General features: G+C 39.8%; 1 protein-coding gene across 5 annotated transcripts in view; it reads left to right on the forward strand.

Moving 5' to 3' along the window:
- Positions 1-17,296, forward strand: part of tmem175 (transmembrane protein 175) — a 21,704-nt gene continuing 4,408 nt past the window's right edge. The window contains exons 1-11 of one of the 5 annotated variants that reach the window (XM_057831248.1): positions 1-80; positions 1,235-1,304; positions 8,843-9,068; positions 15,152-15,190; positions 15,251-15,348; positions 15,509-15,560; positions 16,364-16,399; positions 16,478-16,561; positions 16,633-16,797; positions 16,877-16,955; positions 17,089-17,224. In XM_057831248.1, coding sequence (XP_057687231.1) covers positions 8,874-9,068; positions 15,152-15,190; positions 15,251-15,348; positions 15,509-15,560; positions 16,364-16,399; positions 16,478-16,561; positions 16,633-16,797; positions 16,877-16,955; positions 17,089-17,224 — 884 coding nt within the window. In that variant the 5' untranslated portion in view covers positions 1-80; positions 1,235-1,304; positions 8,843-8,873. Of the gene's footprint in view, positions 81-1,234; positions 1,305-5,264; positions 5,394-8,842; positions 9,069-15,151; positions 15,191-15,250; positions 15,349-15,508; positions 15,561-16,363; positions 16,400-16,477; positions 16,562-16,632; positions 16,798-16,876; positions 16,956-17,088; positions 17,225-17,296 lie in introns of those variants that run through there. The other 4 variants (XM_057831250.1, XM_057831249.1, XM_057831247.1 and 1 more) reach the window with 4 other exon arrangements.

Consider the following 17,296-nt stretch of genomic DNA (forward strand, 5'->3'; position numbering starts at 1 on the left):
AGCAACACTTGGCAGAGAACTGTCAACACAGCTGCCAAGATGAATGACATCATCATGTAGGCGCTTTTGTTTTATTGTTGGTACGTAATTAATTTTGATGTTGCACTACAGTAATTATAAGATGATTCATCTTTTTGTCATAAATCTTTTTTTATTTACTGAAAAGTACCCTTGAGGGGTGATTTATTTAAATCCGTCTAAACATGAACGCTGGGCAATATCGCTGCCTCCCTCATGAGGCAGAAACGTGACATTACAACTATTTTTCCCAGACAGCGGTTACTTGCGAGTTGCGAGCCCCCCAAAATATCCATAATTTCACATAGGCTTTTATTTGTGACTTTGATAGCCCAAACGCTTTTATATACAGTACTGTGCAAAAGTTCTAGGCAGGTGTCCTGCCTAAAACGTTTGCACAGTACTGTATATTTTTATTATATTATGTATATACAGGATATACTGTATGTATATATTTTCTCCAAGTGGAAGCTTCCATGATCCTAATAAATTTAATAATTAAAAATATATATCTATACATATATATATATATATATATATATATATATATATATATATATACATACATACACACTCACCGGCCACTTTATTAGGTACACCTGTTCAACTGCTCGTTAACACTTATTTTCTAATCAACCAATCACATGGCGGCAACTCAGTGCATTTAGGCATGTAGACAATCTCCTGCAGTTCAAACCGAGCATCAGTATGAGGAAGAAAGGTGATTTGAGTGACTTTGAACGTGGCATGGTTGTTGGTGCCAGAAGGGCTGGTCTGAGTATTTCAGAAACTGCTGATTTACTGGGATTTTCACGCACAACCATCTCTAGGGTAGTGATGGGTCCGTGAGCCCTCATGAAGCTGGTCGACACAGTGACACACTGTGTTGACACAGTGTGGATACTGTGTCATTGAATACTGACACCTGCTGGACATAAAATATCCCTACAGACAACCCACTTGACAGACTGAAACTGAATTGATGACATAGCATGTAAAATCAAATCATTTAAGTCTTTGCATTCATATTGCATTATTCCATATCTTTAAATTATGTGAACATATATTATAATGTGAAAATGTAAGTAATAATGAATGGGTGAATGAGGAATGCCTGTGGACTTTTTGTTCTGATAAAATTTTATTCAAAAACATAGTTTTTTTTTTATGTTTAAAATTTAGTTGGTTACTTTTTTTTCTTTTTTTTTTTAACAAGTCTGCTGTGGACAACGCACTCGCATGGAGCCAACGATGCCAGCATGCACAAGAATTTCCAGTTGAAAGAGGTTTGGATAAGATGTCCATTGGCTCCTCCAGTATTGAAGAAAATCAGCATTGCGTGCCATGTTCGGCTCAGCCATGCATCGTTGCACTTTTGCGATTTCATCTACAGTTGCTTTGCCTTCTTGACTCCCCACTTCGTCGTCTAAGTGCTACCATAGCCCATCAGAAAGAAATTGAAGTGGACAAAAAATAAATTATAGCTTAATTACAGATATCTAATAAATTACCAAAAAAGTGACTGTGGGAAAGTAAAGGAATGGCTCTATACCTGTGTTTATTTTGGGATTATCAGAAACTTAATTCTCATGCTTGGCCCAATAACGCTTCAGCATTGAGGAGGTGGCAACTGTTTGTATATGACAGGTTAGTCATATACAAAGTACAAATGCGACCTTCACCTGCAAAAAAAAAAAAAAATACTTAAATAGTAAAATCCAAAGTTATAGAACTGCGCAGCGATCCGCTCGACATGTCCTGACCTGGACTCGGACTCGAACCCGCGCACATGACGCATCAGGGACGAATGGTGTTTGCTCTGACCACTAAGCTAGCATGTCGAATGCCAAAATGTATTCTTGAAGGTAAGGCACCGCAAACGACGGACCCACGTGCACCCGTCACACTAATAAACTAAGACTTACCGTAAAATTAATTGTACTTTGAATGGCCGATGAACAAGTAGATGCTTCGGAGTGAGGACAGCATAGACAGATTTAAATGACAGTAGAGTGAAATGCCCACTGCAGTCCTTTTATACCGTTTGTTGAATGTATATATCCATCTTGTGTCTTATCTTTCCATTCAAACAATTTATTTTACATAATATATATATAATTTACAGAAAAATATGGCATATTTCATGATGGTTTGAATTGCGATTAATTACGATTAATTAATTTTTAAGCTGTAATTAACTCGATTAAAAATTTTAATCGTTTGACAGCCCTAATATATATATATAGAGAGAGAGAGAGAGAGAGAGAGAGAGAGAGAGAGAGAGAGAGAGAGAGAGAGAGAGAGAGAGAGAGAGAGAGAGAGAGAGAGAGAGAGAGAGAGAGAGAGAGAGAGAGAAATTCAAGAAAAATATATTAATCTCAAGGTAAAACGTCAGGCAGGCGGCCATCTTGCAGCAGAGGATTTTAATCAGTGCCGTTTATTTAAAAATATATTAACGTGGCTATGATTAAAGATGAATATGTAATTAAAATATTATTCTCAAACATGCAGTAAAAATACTGCATCTGACGTTTATGAAAAATCAACCAATTTGAACGTCCGTATGCATGTGTGATACATCATTTGAAAGCTTAAAATCTCAATTTTCTGGGGGAAGAAAAGTTAAACAGCAAAACCCTAACTGGAGGTGAGAGCATGCAAGAGCATAATTAAAGATGCCATGATTTTAAGGAGATATTATCGCGTACTTACCTCTTTTGAATCCAAAAACTCCATGTAGCATGGATCACCTAGTGTCAAGACACAGCTGTGAATGGCCATGGCTGTTTTTTGGGGGATTTTATGGGTGACACATGGTAATATTACAAGGGTCGTGATGCAGAAATCGCAGACAAAAGACAATCGCAGAGTAATCGATATTTTCATATATTTACCCTTTTCATGTTTTTTTTTTTTTCAAATTTTCTTCGTTTGGATTGATTATTTATCATCTAAAATATCGGGGAAAATGCGCCAGTAACAGAAAACAAATACAATTAAGCCATAACTATGAGGTAGATATCCGTGACTTATTTACAGACAGCAAATTTTTCAGTGTGATGTAATTTGTTTAAAAGTTTAAAATATGCGAGTGAATATTTTTTTAAAGTTGTTTTTTTAAAGTGATCCTCTAACTTAAATACATGTATGCTCTAATAAACCACAATTGTTCTCTTGTACTAAAATATGTTGTTAGAAACACATAAAATGTTAAATCAATGGCAATATTTTATAATATTTAGTCCAGATTTTGACCGTTAGTTGGCGCCCTGGTTTGCGGGCTCGCAGTGATGACGTAATTGGTATCCTTCCAAATGTGTAGCGTGTTAAACAATTGCTTATTGCTGCCTAAACTCGCGAAGTAAAATGCCACGATGTGCTGCTTTTGGATGCAATTTCCAGTCAAATGGAAACAAGGGGAGTGAAGTGAGTGGTCAAGGTGGAATTATTATTTTTAGTGAATAAATGTGCATAAGTGGAAGCTTCTCCCCCTTTTTGGTCGCTGTATGCACATATCCTAGTACCCACCACGCGTTACAACTGGCACCCGAACATTTTTCCTGGATCCTCAGTCAACTGAGGGATCCGTCTATTTTCTGGATCCGACCGTCCTACCGCGTCTGCAATATTGGTTTCGGATCTGTCCATTTTTTTGATTCGTCGGTCCCACAGCGGCTTTTCGGATCAGTCTATTTTGTGGAATCGACGGCCAATGTTGAGTTCGTCAGGGAATGCGTGTTTGCGTACTGCTGAGCTCCCGAGTGAAGAGTGGTCATGATGGAAATATTATTTTTTCCAAAATAAATGTGCATAGTGGAAGCTTCTCCCCTTTTTGGTACTTTTATACACGTATCTTAGCTACCACGCGTTACAATGTACAAGACATGGATTACACAAGGTGTGCTCTTTGGCCTGTACTGTATGTAAAGTACACGACAGCTCTGGATGCTAACAATCTACATAATTATATTGGGATAAGTTTGAAAACGCAACATGCTTACCTTGAATATCTGCTAATAAAACCGGACAGCATACACTCTCGCAGTCAACCTGCAGTTCCCAACAGGACTCTCTCACATCACCAGTTTTGCCCAACTTTTGTCTTATCAGGTATTTGCTGCACACATTTTTCCCTGAAGCTCGTCTTGTGAATGACCGACAGTGCTGTCCTGCTCTTCACTTTTCAGATCTGGTTCAAATAGGAAGGGTAGAACTGACGACATGTTGGGAAACCTAACGAGTGACAAGCTGGAATTTCTGCATTCGGGGCCAGTGATGTCACGCACTGCGACGTAACAAGAATGGCGACCTATCACTTAAAATAATTTTACAAACTTTATTAAAACAAAAACATTAAGAGGGGTTTTAATATCAAATTATTATAACTCATACTAACATTTATGCTTCAAGAATTACTTGTCTTAAAAATAGAGGATCCCTTTAAACTAAATATTAGACATCAATTAATGATTCTAAGCTAAAAATGACAGACGTTTCGATTAATAAATACGATTACTTTCTTTTTATGGGTAGGTTGAAACACAAACGGTTGTGCGACGTCTTTAAACAGGGGTTTCCAGGGTAAAACGGACAAATTGAAAATAGTTCGGGGGCTTATTGCGATTCTGCTATGGCAGCATATAGACATATTGTTCTATTGAACACAACAGTTCTTTTGGCTTAAAAGACAGCCGTTTATTTTAAAGTGGGGCGCAAGAGCAGAAACTGCTTTTTCAGCCTTGTCTGTGTTTTCCGCCATATGTATAAAACCATATATTCATAAAAAAGACTTTCATCTCAAAGTGAAACGTTAGTCAGGCAGCCATCTTGCAGCAGAGAACTTTGCCTTCAGGATATCCTCTAAAATATGTTTGACATGGTGTAAACCGGACATACATCTCGCTGACGATGGCACTAGCATATTAATAATTAGTCTAGATGTTCTGTGTATTTCTTGTTGTTGTTTGTGTATGTGTTTCTTTTCTTTTTTCTCTTGTGTTGCTTTTCTTCTGTCCCCCATAATCTAGGGTGACCAAACGTCCTCTTTTGCCCGGACAAGTCCTACTTTCACGCAGTATCCTCGTTGTCCGGGCGGGTTTTATAAATTCATAAAAATGTCCGGTTTTAATTTTTTTTTTTTACGGGACCAACTTGAAGAGAATTCCTCCGGCCGCTAGGGGGCAGCGCTTGCCTGCGTTGACGTTGCTCCTACTAGTAGGGGCGGGAGAAGGAGTAGATCTTCTTCTTCTTTTTTGTTGGCAGTTCACCCTTTGTTTCATGGGGAATTACCACCATCTACTGACGGTTTGGCGAGAGCTCAGACTACAGTAAGGAGTTCAATAAGTTCTAAAAGACGTGGCTCCATACACCTTTCTGTAAGTTTCTCCTGTTAATGTCGATCACGTGTCTTCTGTTGTACATAGGGTTATATGTGTACACAGAGATGCAGTATATTGTACGAGTCTTGTAATTGTTCTGCGTTAGTTAGTGGTTGAATGCTAGAATAGCTAAATAGCTGTGTTGCTTATGAGTTTTTTTTTTTACGATAAATACGTATATAATGACAACTGTTGACTTCTGTCGGAGATTTGTACTGGTGTAATCTGTAAAATCCCGTTTGTTGTCGCATCTTTGCGCTGCCGATGGTAGTAAACTTTTATAGCAAAGTCTGATTTTGCCTCGGCTCCCGTATTCGCTAATAGGGAATGGGACGTACTACGTCACTGTTTGGACGCGCCTCCATGCTGGCAATATGATTTACTTCCGGTTCGGCAGAGCCAATGCGGATTGTAACGTGTGGTAGTGCTAAGCTAACTCCTTCGGTGTTTTAGAAAGAAAATATGGGCGTTTATTGTTGCGTTACCGGGTGCAGCAGCGTCTCCCACAGACAAAAAGGGGTTAGGAAAAATGGACTCACTTTTCACCGTTTTCCTGCATGGAGGACCAAATATCAGATCACGAAGGTACTACGGATGGCTGGATTGCAGCGGTTCGTCGGAAAAGCATTTCTTATGATCATATTTCTGCTGGAATGAGAGTATTCCCCTCATCTCTACTCTTGTAAGTTGAACGATTTATCCGTTTTGGTTTCAATACGGTTTTTGTTTTTTTACTGTTGTGTAAATCTGCCTCGGTAGCAATGCTAACCTACTCCTCCTCCTCACCTACCTGTTGTGTTACTAGGAAAACCTGCATATGAAATGCTGACAACACATCCCGATTGGTCACCATATCTCTTCTTGGGTTATTCTGAGGTCAAGCGCACCACATCGGAGCGTTATGAGAGGTTGGAAAGGCGAAGAGTGCACGCTGAAACTTCAGTTTGCTCTGCTCTTACAAACACGATCCCAAGTGTTGTTGTGAAAAGTCAATAAAATATGAATACCAAAACATGACTTGAACAACTTCTTGACAAACTGTAACTGCTTGTTGTTTACTTCAGGTCTTCATAATAAACAGGTGTAATAATTACAAAGTCAGGTGACTTAATTTTGTTATTCTATTTGGAATATGCATTGACAATTTTTGGACAGTGTTGTAGACAAGAACTGGGACTGATAAGTTGCAATAGATTTATTTCAAGTAATGCAATTTCTCCAATACGATATTTGAATTGACAGTTTAAAATCTTTAAATTAGCGCAAACAAGGCCCACCCTCTGACGGTGGCAGCAAATATTATATAATTATAAGTAATACACAAATACAAGATCACAATAAACGTGTCTTTGTCAAAGCAGTTTAAAACACTATTTACTGGCCTTGGGTAAATTGCCAGACAGGATAAATATGTGCTTTAAAGTTCTTGCATTTCCATTTTAAGTATTGCAAGTACTAGTCTCCAACACAGTATTTGAACTGACAGTTTAAAATCCTTTTAGTACAAAACGGCCCACACGCTGGCAGGGGGCAGCAAATATTATAATACATAATACATTATAAAAAGCTATATACCATATAAATACAAGATCACAACAAAACCTGTATTTTTTCAAAGCAGTTAAAAAACATCCAGTGGCCTTAGGTAAATAAAGGTGTAAAAATATGTACTTTACAGTTCTTGCATTTCTATTTTAGGTATTGCAACTTTTCCAACACTATTTGAATTGACAGTCTAAAGTCTCCATAAGTGCAAATAAGAATATTATCATTTAAAAATAATAATAGAATATATAAATTCAACATTACAATGAAACGTCAAAGTGGTTTAAAAAAATAATAATAATAATACGTCACTGGCCATAGTTAAATAGCCAGGCAGAATAAATATGTGCATTACAGTTCTTGCATTTTCACAAGTTAAAAGCCCGCAGTTCATCGACGAGAAGGGCAGACCCAGATGGCGTCTGCAGCAGGGGCTTGTTTGAGTCCGACACAGGACAAATGGAACCACTCCATTGAACAAATTTTCTTTGTCAAATGATCCAAGAAGAGAGATGGTGACAAATCGGGATGTGTTGTCAGCAGGTTTACCTAGGAACACAACAGGTAGGTGAGTCGTAGTAGGTGAGCATTGCTACCGAGGCAGATTTACACAACGGTGTAAAAAAAGAAAAACGTATTGAAACCAAAAGTGGATAAATCGTTCAACTTACAAGAGTAGAGATGACAGGAACACACTCTCATTCCAGCAGAAATATGATCATAAGAAATGCTTTTCCGACGAACCGCTGCAATCCAGCCATCCGTCGTACCTTCGTGATCTGATATTTGGTCCTCCATGCAGGAAAACGGTGAAAAGTGAGTCCATTTTTCCTAACCCCTTTTTTTGTCGTAGGAGATGCTGTTGCACCCGGTAACGCAACAATAAGCACCAATATTTTCTTTCTAAAACACCGAAAGAGTTAGCTTAGCACTACCACACGTTACAATCCGCATTGACTCTGCCGAACCGGAAGTAAATCATATTGCCAGCATGGAGGCGCGTCCAAACAGTGACGTAGTACGTCCCATTCCCTATAGGGTAGCAATCAGTGAGCTCAGCTGCGCGAGGCATTATGGGCAATGTAGTTTTGAATTTGAACTGCTGCGTTTGGAAACATGCTGGTTGAATCGCTTGTCAGTTTATTTCAGTTATTGTTTGCGTACAATTTAGAACATTGTATGAGAATAAAAATTGAGTGGGAATAACATTTTGTCAACGACAATTGTCGCGATCGTAATTTTAAAAAATGTTGAGTTGGCGCATAGCCAACTGTGTGTGTGTATTAACTGGACTACATTTCCATGAGTCTGCATTATATTATTTTTTTAATAATTATTTTTATTTTTTTAAATATTTTTTTTATTGTTTGATTATTTTTTTTAGGAAGAATAAAGCCTGTTGAGTAAAAAAAAAGTGGGAGATATACGCATCTTTGAGTGATCTTCAAGTAAAATTCAAGTATCTTGAGGCCGGGCCGAGTGTCCTCTTTTTTTGGAAATCAAAATATGGTCACCCTACCATAATCCCTTCCTGTTCGCTGCTTTGTCATAATAAAAAGGTATTTTGAATGATTACAATGAGAGTAAATCAGACTCTCAATGTGAAACATTAAAACTGTTCAGACAACCCGGACACTTAGACTTCCATTCTCTGTGTCAAACAGCTGAACAGGACAGGTTTAAAAAAAAAAAAAAAAAAAGTTTGATATACTGTAATGTGGCTTGAATGGATCTGTCCTTAAAATGGTCAACAACTGAAGGTGTTTGTTGCCGTTCCTTATAGTACAAGTAGTACATCTATCCTTATGTATAAGATATCTGTAGCGGAAACTGCCATGAGGTCCTACACTTCCGCATCCGGTTTTCCCGCCCCCTGAAACATCACCTGACTGCCTCAACAGTTTGTTTGCAAACAGAGTGGCGGCCTATGACATGGGTCGACGCGAAGACGATGACCAGGCGGCGGATGAGGAACTAGTGGAGGAGCTGCCCGCTACCGTCTCCACAGAAAGCTCCCTGGCCGCCTTGGATAACGCTGACCACGATGAGGACCACGGCGGCACGCAATCATCCCACCGGCTGCTAGCCTACAGCGATGCGCTCCTCTCCATCATCGCCACCGTTATGGTAAGATGATGAAAGCAGGTGCGTTGTGACGTAGGATGAAGTTTTTACAGGCGGACAACCAAACGGCGGGAAATCTTAGGTCTTCAACGTATCAAAAGTACAGTTTATTTGTATGTTTCAATTTTTAAAAAATGATAATAGGTGGGGGTGTACTACCCGCCAATAAACCCGAAAAAGAAATCTTTCCATAACGGCGTGATGTTTTTTAACGACTACCATTCCATTTGGAATGGTTTAAGAATCCAGTATGGATAACATGAGGTCTTCATAGCGATTATTGCTCATTATTAGCTTTGTCCACACCCAAAATAATCAACACGAGCTGCTGCTAAGTGTAGCGTTTAATAATGAGACTTCTCTGTAATCTTCCTGTTGGGGTGACCACTTCCATGAAGTCAAAATAAAAAACATATTTAGGAGAAACAAAAACAACAACAACAACAAAAAAAACCATCAGGCTTGCGACGTATTTTCATCAAAAATTCATGTAACTAAATAATAAAAATTACCAAAAGGTTTTGCACAAAGTATTTAACTTACAGTACTGTGTTTTCAATAGCGTACCACACGCAACACGTCGCTTTTGCTCATTAATATTCATGACGTTAGCAACTGTTGCCAAGGGGGTCAAACTCGCGTTTGTCCCTCATGCTGGATGCATGTAAATAGTGTAAGAACGAGATGTTTACTGAGTTAAACCTACCAACACTGTCCGAAAATGATGTCCCTGGTACCAAATTCACTGGTAAAGATGTGGAAGAACATCTAAGTGTTCAGTTAAAGAGATGGCTTGAGTGTTCCAGATGTTCCAGGGTATTCCTGATCCAGAGGTAGCTTTTTTATTGGCACCTTTTTCTTGTGTGCATTGCCTTACGCCACTGACAATGACACTCTCCTGTATCAACAAGCTATTCTTTACCACCATATGACCTGTCTTTCTTATATATTATATCCCCTGGTTGTCTTACGTCTCTGACCGTTCTTGGGGGTCATTTATATTTTTGTGTAGCGATCGCAAATGCTGCTCAGTGACAGCCAACGGACACATTTAAGTTTTTCATTAATAAAATTTTTTTAATCCTGTTAATTTATTTACACTTCCCCCCTGACTTAGGTTGTTTCTTTACAACAGAAAAGGTAAAGCTGTTAAATCTAGAGCCTACCTGTAGGCATGAACAGGCTTACTATACAAAAACACCAAGGCCAAACATGGCTAATTTATTCACATTTTAGAAAAATAGGCCTACATGACTGTTGTGATATATAAATATAATTTTAATTCTTTTTTCAGGTCATTCGTTGTCCGACAGAAGCAGCATGGCAAAACACCACGCTAAAAAATAAGTAAAAATATCAAAATGGCTTACCTCTTCAGGGCAGGCAATGGATCAGGATTGTCATCTGTAGGACCATGGCCCCCAACAAAATGTTTACTGCATATGATGGTGAATGGCTTCACCTTGCTGGCATTAAACTGGTCTTTTGGACGTCCGCAAAAGTTGATCCATTGTTCACATTTTTTCCCTCCGAGTTTTTGGGCTCGGGAAACGTATGAAGAAAACATCCTTCATATGTGGACAGTCGTAATGTCTAGAATTGTTTCTACAAGTTTCATAGCAGAAGTGTTTATTCGGCATGTTCTTTTTTTTAAAGATTACTGGCAGAAAACAAGCAGTAATAGCATTGCTTATATGCGAGCGCGTTTATATGTTGACCCCCTTCCTGTTTACGATGGTGACGTCACGCAGCCTTGCGCTCTAAAAATAGCATTTGTGTGGTAAGCTATTTCAACGTGCCCAAGAACAAGTCTTATTTTGAAACAGTCTTCTGCCATAATATGCTACATAGCGAAATGTCTACCAATGCCCAGTGCGCTTGCGCACGCATGCGCACATCAGTTAAAAGTTGCGAGTCCTTATTATTTTCGTTTTTATTGAATCTTGCCTTAAAATACTTTTGGCGTGTGTTTTCCTCTGATAGCCTTTGAGCAGAGTGTTTATGTGTTGACCCAGGCATGAAAATCTCTCACCTTTCGGCGAAATTTGCCATTTTGAAGTCAAAAAGGGCGACCTACGTGAATTGCGTAGATCCGAGGAGAAATTCTTTTTGGGAGGGGGGGGGTCGGGAGGTTTTATTTAATTATTATTATCATCATCATGTGATTAAGTTAGTACGTAAACTGAGCACTTAAGAAATCGGTTCTTTAAAAAAGTGACGCTTGGACAGTCAGCAAATCCTTCTAGATGCTTCGCTGACGAGAACCAATCATCGGCCCAAGCTGCGTTCCATTATTCCAAACGCGCGCACTCCTTTCGTGTACATGGAGTGCTCGGAGAGCCTTTGGTTGCATTGCAAAGCTGCGAAAACAAAAAGCAGGCCTTATCCACACCGGGGCAGACCAGAGCGCAGCATACACACTTGCCTGTATTTGCCAGCAGATTGAATTTGGTGAGTAATGGTTTCAATCGTTTTCACATTTTGCGATATAAAAAAGTTACTGCCATTCGTTGAAGCTTGCGTTGAACACTGCCAGAGCTAGCCAAATCTCCCATGAAAAAAAAATAGCTCCCGTTAAATTGGCGTCAAGCTTGTGTATTTAGCGGTAATATAAACGAAGAAACACAGTGTTGAGTCAAATTAAGCGGCATGCTCTCGGATGGAGGGGGCGCCTCGCAGCGCATCGCTCCCCTCGTCCGCCTGAGACGTGTTATTTTCGGCTGGGACTTGAGCTGACGGCCGGTGTCGGCACAACACCGGCCCGACGAGTGGTGGGAATGACTCTTGCTTCTTAATAAAGGGATCCCTCGTTTTTCGCGGTTAATGGGGACCAGAATCCGCCGCAATAAGTGAAAACCGCGAAGTAGCGCCCCCCCTCCCCCATTTTTTTGTGCGTGTTCAATGTATTTATTCAGATTTTACATTGGAAAAAAGATATATATATAAGACATGTTTTTTCACTTTTTTCACCAAAGTATCATTTATAAATGGTTTTCAAGCCCTTCAAAATGTAAGAATTATGATAAGTTTTTCTTTTTATATATATTTTTTTGTTTGAAGCAACTTATTTGATTGAATAATAAAGACACAAATGTCCTAGCCAAAATGTGGCCCAAACGCAAAACAACATTACTTCAATGGAAAAATTTGTTTCAATCAGGAAAAATAGTTTTCAAATGCTTTTTTTTTTGTCTCAAATTTATTTTTGCAATCAAAAACAATTTTTTTAATTGAAGTGACTTTTTTGGGATTAAAAGTATATACTGTATTTTGATTGAAACAACTTTGTTTTTGATAGAAGTAACTTTGTTTTTTGATTGAATAATAAAAACACAAATCTACCTCCATCGTTATTGAGAGAGAAAGAAATTAAGAAAGCTTTAAAACTAAAAGCCACCGGGGAGTCTGTTTTTTTTTTTTTTTTTTTTTTTTTTTTTTTAAATATATTTCATTACATAGACATGCCTCGTAGGGAAAGGAGATTGAGGGATAAAAAAAAGGAGTTGGATGAGGCTGCTAAAGGCAGTGGATACCTCATCAGCTGGGTGAATAGCAAACCTGGTAAGAACAAGTTTGCAAGGATAGTCGGGTATTATAAATTATAAACACAACTACAATGTTATTTTTCTATAAGATTTTATGTCATTGCTTTATTAATCATTAGGTGCTAGAGTTGTTAAGTATGGATAATAATGAAATAATAGTTTTGAGAAAACTGTGCTGTTGGTGGCTCAGTGACCATCTGATGTGGTTTGTTCTCATCGCGAAGGCCCGCGGCGGGTGTTGACGCGATGTGATTTCTGCCCAGTGCTCTCGTTTCGTTTCTTTCTACGCGTCGCGTTTCGGCGACGGAGACGGGGCCGCTTTTTGAGACGGGCGTTTTCACGATCGCGGGGGTACGAGAACGTCGGCCGCCGGGCGCTCCGCCGTCAACGCGGCGGAGATATTGAACCCCTTTTGATGCAGAGGTTGAAGGAAGAAAAGAGGCAGACTGACTGAGTCACAGCCAGAAAGTGTGGATGACAGTTTTGATTTCTATTCACTGTTGCCCCCTCCCAATTAAAGTACCGTATTTTTCGGACTACAAGTCGCTCCTGAGTATAAGTCGATCTAGCCATAAAATGCCCAACGAAGAGAAAAAAAACATATACAAGTCGCACCGGAGTATAAGTCGAATTTTGGGGGGAAATTTACTTGATAAAATCCAACACATAGAACAGACATGTCATCTTGAAAGGCAATTTAATAGAAAAATACAATAGAGAACAACATGCTAAATAAATATACAGTGTACAGTGCATGAACAACGAAATGTGAATATACTGTCCTACGCTACAGCTCGGTCCTGGCTGTACAGCGAACTCCCAAAAGACAATGCTAGACGTCCGTATAATTTGCTGAATCAATTTGGTCCTCGATAGAAAACAGGTTCGCATCAACGTAAATAAATGATAATTCGGTACTATTAGTAATAAGTAACAGGTTAGCATGCGTTCGCTATCATTAGCACATCGTTCAAACAACCACACAACTGGCTCTAAGTGTCCGATCGCGGGTGGAAAACACACAACAACAACAGAAAAGATGATACACGCAGGCGTTGCCTCTGTAGAGATGATTTAAAAGCATAAACAATAAAAGTAGGTTCGCATCCGTCTATTCTCTCTAGCTAACTCACTCACTCAGAGCTACGTAGCTGTCAGTCTTCTTCTGGCGTGTCACGTAAACAAGTGCGAGTGCGCCCTCACGTGGGCGTGAAAGCGCCACAAACTAAATGCATCCATTTCAAGATAAAAAAGTCAATAATACAATTGAACATACACTGCCATAGGCAGAACGCGAACGTGGCCATAGCTATAAAGAGTTATTCAGATAACTATAGCATAAGAACATGCTAACAACTTTACAAAACCATCAGTGTCACTGCAAAACACCAAAATAAGATGTGAAATTATATCATAATGTGTTAATAATTCCACACATAAGTCGCTCCTGAGTATAAGTCGCACCCCCAGCCAAAATATGAAAAAAAACGCGACTTATAGTCCGAAAAATACGGTATGTCACAGTCGCAGCCAATTATTATCTAAAGCTGGTTAAAATTGAAGTTATGTTGTTTTAAGTTGTATTAAATACTTGTTCATGTGCTTCTTTTGATCTACGAGCACCCGCCCCTCCACCGGTCTCTGCACGGCCCTGCTGAAACACAGTGTGGGTCGACAGAGCTCAATATTTTGTTGGGGTGTACAGTGTACTGGAACATATTTCCTCCACACCCTTCTCACCTTTTTAAGCCCTGACCCATTTTCATGCCTGTGACCACATTACTCATGGCGTGTATATAAACCACCCTTATGATATTATTACTTAAGGTATTTTTTTAGTCCGTTCTTCGTGTATGCATCCAAACAAAATAAGATGAAAGTGCACAGTATTACTGAGGGTGTCAAATTCACCATTGGTAGAGATTTCGCCAGTTTAGATACTGCTCAAAAGAAGTGAACCCTTCATAAGAGGAACAACAACAAAGTTAAGCTGCAGTTATTTTGTTATCCAGAGGCAATGACAAGAAATGTTATCAATGTGGATGCCCCGGCAAAGCGTGCAGGCACCATGGAACGAGTTTTGACTGTTTTTGGCTAGGAATTTGGTCTCACGTCCCCTTTCGATATTAAAAAGATATCCACCGTTTTGGCATGTTTCCTAGCACTATTGTAAAATCACGGTGAGTAAATGATGTTGTCAGATAGCCACGCGTAAAGCTTTGTTTACATTTTATTGAACCAATGATACCGGACGTTTTTAACTGAAGCCACTCTCGGCCAATCACAGACCAGTTGTGACAAACGTGGGGCTTAGTTGCATGACATAAACTGAACAGCTGCTCATTTTCTTTAAAAGCTGGACAAATAGCGTCCAGCTAATGGGTTGTGGACACCGGACACATCACTGACTGTCTGTCCCAAACTCGGACAGGTGGTCACACACCCTGTTTCACTACGATATGACTTACATAAGAAGTTCATAATCATTTTTAACTTAGTTTACATGTGACACCATGAACAAACAAGTTTGTTTTTACGCAGATCCTTCCTGTGGCGCACACCAAGATGGAGGACGACAAGGTAACGAGTGATATCATCGTAGTCGAGTGTTATCTTGGGTAACGGTGTCATTGTTTTTAGGGGCTAGATAATAACCTTCAGCTTTTGTTGGGCACTAAGACGGCCGTCTTCTTGATGACTTTCCTCATTGTCACTATGGCTTGGGCGGCGCACATCAGGTGACAGAAAATGACTGTTGTCACGGCGGTGACAGCTTCCTATTTCACATGACTTATTTTCCCACCTTTAGTACCTCTACCTTTGCTGTTCCTCAACTTTTTGCGTTTCCATTTGGCTTGTCGATTTTCCTGTTGGACTTGGTTTTTATATCTCTTGCAGGTTATTCCAGGTGATCGTGCGGATTGACGATACTCTGGCCTTGCTTAATCTTGTAAGTAGGCCAACATGGACACTAAGGATGTCGCGATCACATATTTTTGCCCCAGAGTCCGAGTCACCTGATTTTGAGAATCTGCCGATACAAAGTCTCGATCCGATACAGTGATATGAAAAAGCATCTGAACATTTTGGAATTTCTCACATTTCTTCATAAAATCACCATCAAATGTAATCTGATCTTTGTCAAAATCACACTGATGAAAAAACAGTGTCTGCTTTAACTAAAACCACCCAAACATTTATAGGTGTTCATATTTACTTCATAATGTGAATTATTTTAAACAAGAATAACGTAGAAAAATGCTTGTCTTTATTAAATGCTTCATTGAGTGAGTCCACTCAAATCCGTTCACGCTGCTAAGAACAGCCTCTCACTTACACAATGAGTTGCCACAGCACACTTCTGACTGGGCTGCAAATTTAACGATGAGTGTCACAATTGTTTCTTTGATCGTAGAGCTACCAAGCTTCTCTGGCTAGATCAAAGCCACAAACCTGTCAATCATTGTTAACTTTAGGTACCAAACGCAAGCTGGACAGTTTGGCTGCACTGCTTAGCAGGAGGGTGGGTGTGGGGCTGTACAAGCATGAAACAGAAAGCCTTTTTTTTTTTTTTTTTTAAATCTTTTTCACCCAATTCCAATCCTCCGAAAAATGGCGCGATCGGCCCGATTTCCAATCAAGTGATCGTATCAGGACATCCGAAGTGAACACTGTACTGCTTCTTGTTCCGTTGGTGATGTTGTGTTATGATCTTGTTGTTCCTGATATGTCATCGTTCCCTTTTGGTTTCAGGCATGCATGATGCTGATCACCCTGCTGCCGTACACGGTAAATATCACCCTGCCCATTAGTTGATCGATGACATCGTAGATGACAGCACAACGAAGTATTTTTTTGCACGTGCAGTTTTCTCTGATGGCAACCTTTCCCACGCACATCCTGGGAATACTTTTGTTCTGCGGCTGCGTGATAGTCATCGGCATCATTCAGGTCTGGTGTTAGCGCAACTAGCATTAGCTTGAGCTGCCAGTGACTTTTACTTCCATGTTGTATTTGTTCAGTCGGGGATCGTGCTGTACGCTTTCAGTCGCCCGTTCCTGCTAAAGGATGAGATCCGAGCGTGTGAGGAATGCAAAATGTACAAAATTCACATCCTCAAAGTGCTCCTGAGGGTTCCTCTCATGTGTTTCCTGGCTGCAATTTGCTCCTTCTTCTGCTACCAGCTGGTTGGGCCCGCCTCCCTGACAAAAAGTGCTTGTTGCTGTCATGTTGTTGTACATGATGTCATCTTTTTCTGTCTTTTAGTCGTACGTGTTGCTGACTGTGGTCATCTTCCTTCCGCACATCTCCCGCGGCCTCTTGTGGTGTCGGGACAAACTCCTCGGTAAGCGCCGGCTTAATTTCGCCTATCAAGGACTTTTGAAATCAAAGAAATAATAGGTTCCAACTTCCAATCATAATGGATTTTCTTCAAGAGATTAATTGGCCAATTAAGAGTGCGTATTTGTGTTTTTGAGGTCCTACGGAGGATGACCCTGAGCTGTTGATGTTCGGTGCTTTCCTACCTAGCGAGCCACTGAGTAAGGAGCGCGTGGAGGCCTTCAGTGACGGCGTCTACGCCATAGTGGCCACGCTACTTATCCTGGACATTTGGTCAGTGGACTTGCCTCTTTCAGCAACTGGTTAATTTTGTATAAATATGACTGGTAGACCAGTGGTATCAAT

The sequence above is a fragment of the Corythoichthys intestinalis genome, chromosome 3 (genome assembly GCF_030265065.1).
Source record: "Corythoichthys intestinalis isolate RoL2023-P3 chromosome 3, ASM3026506v1, whole genome shotgun sequence".
Lineage (NCBI taxonomy): Eukaryota > Metazoa > Chordata > Actinopteri > Syngnathiformes > Syngnathidae > Corythoichthys > Corythoichthys intestinalis.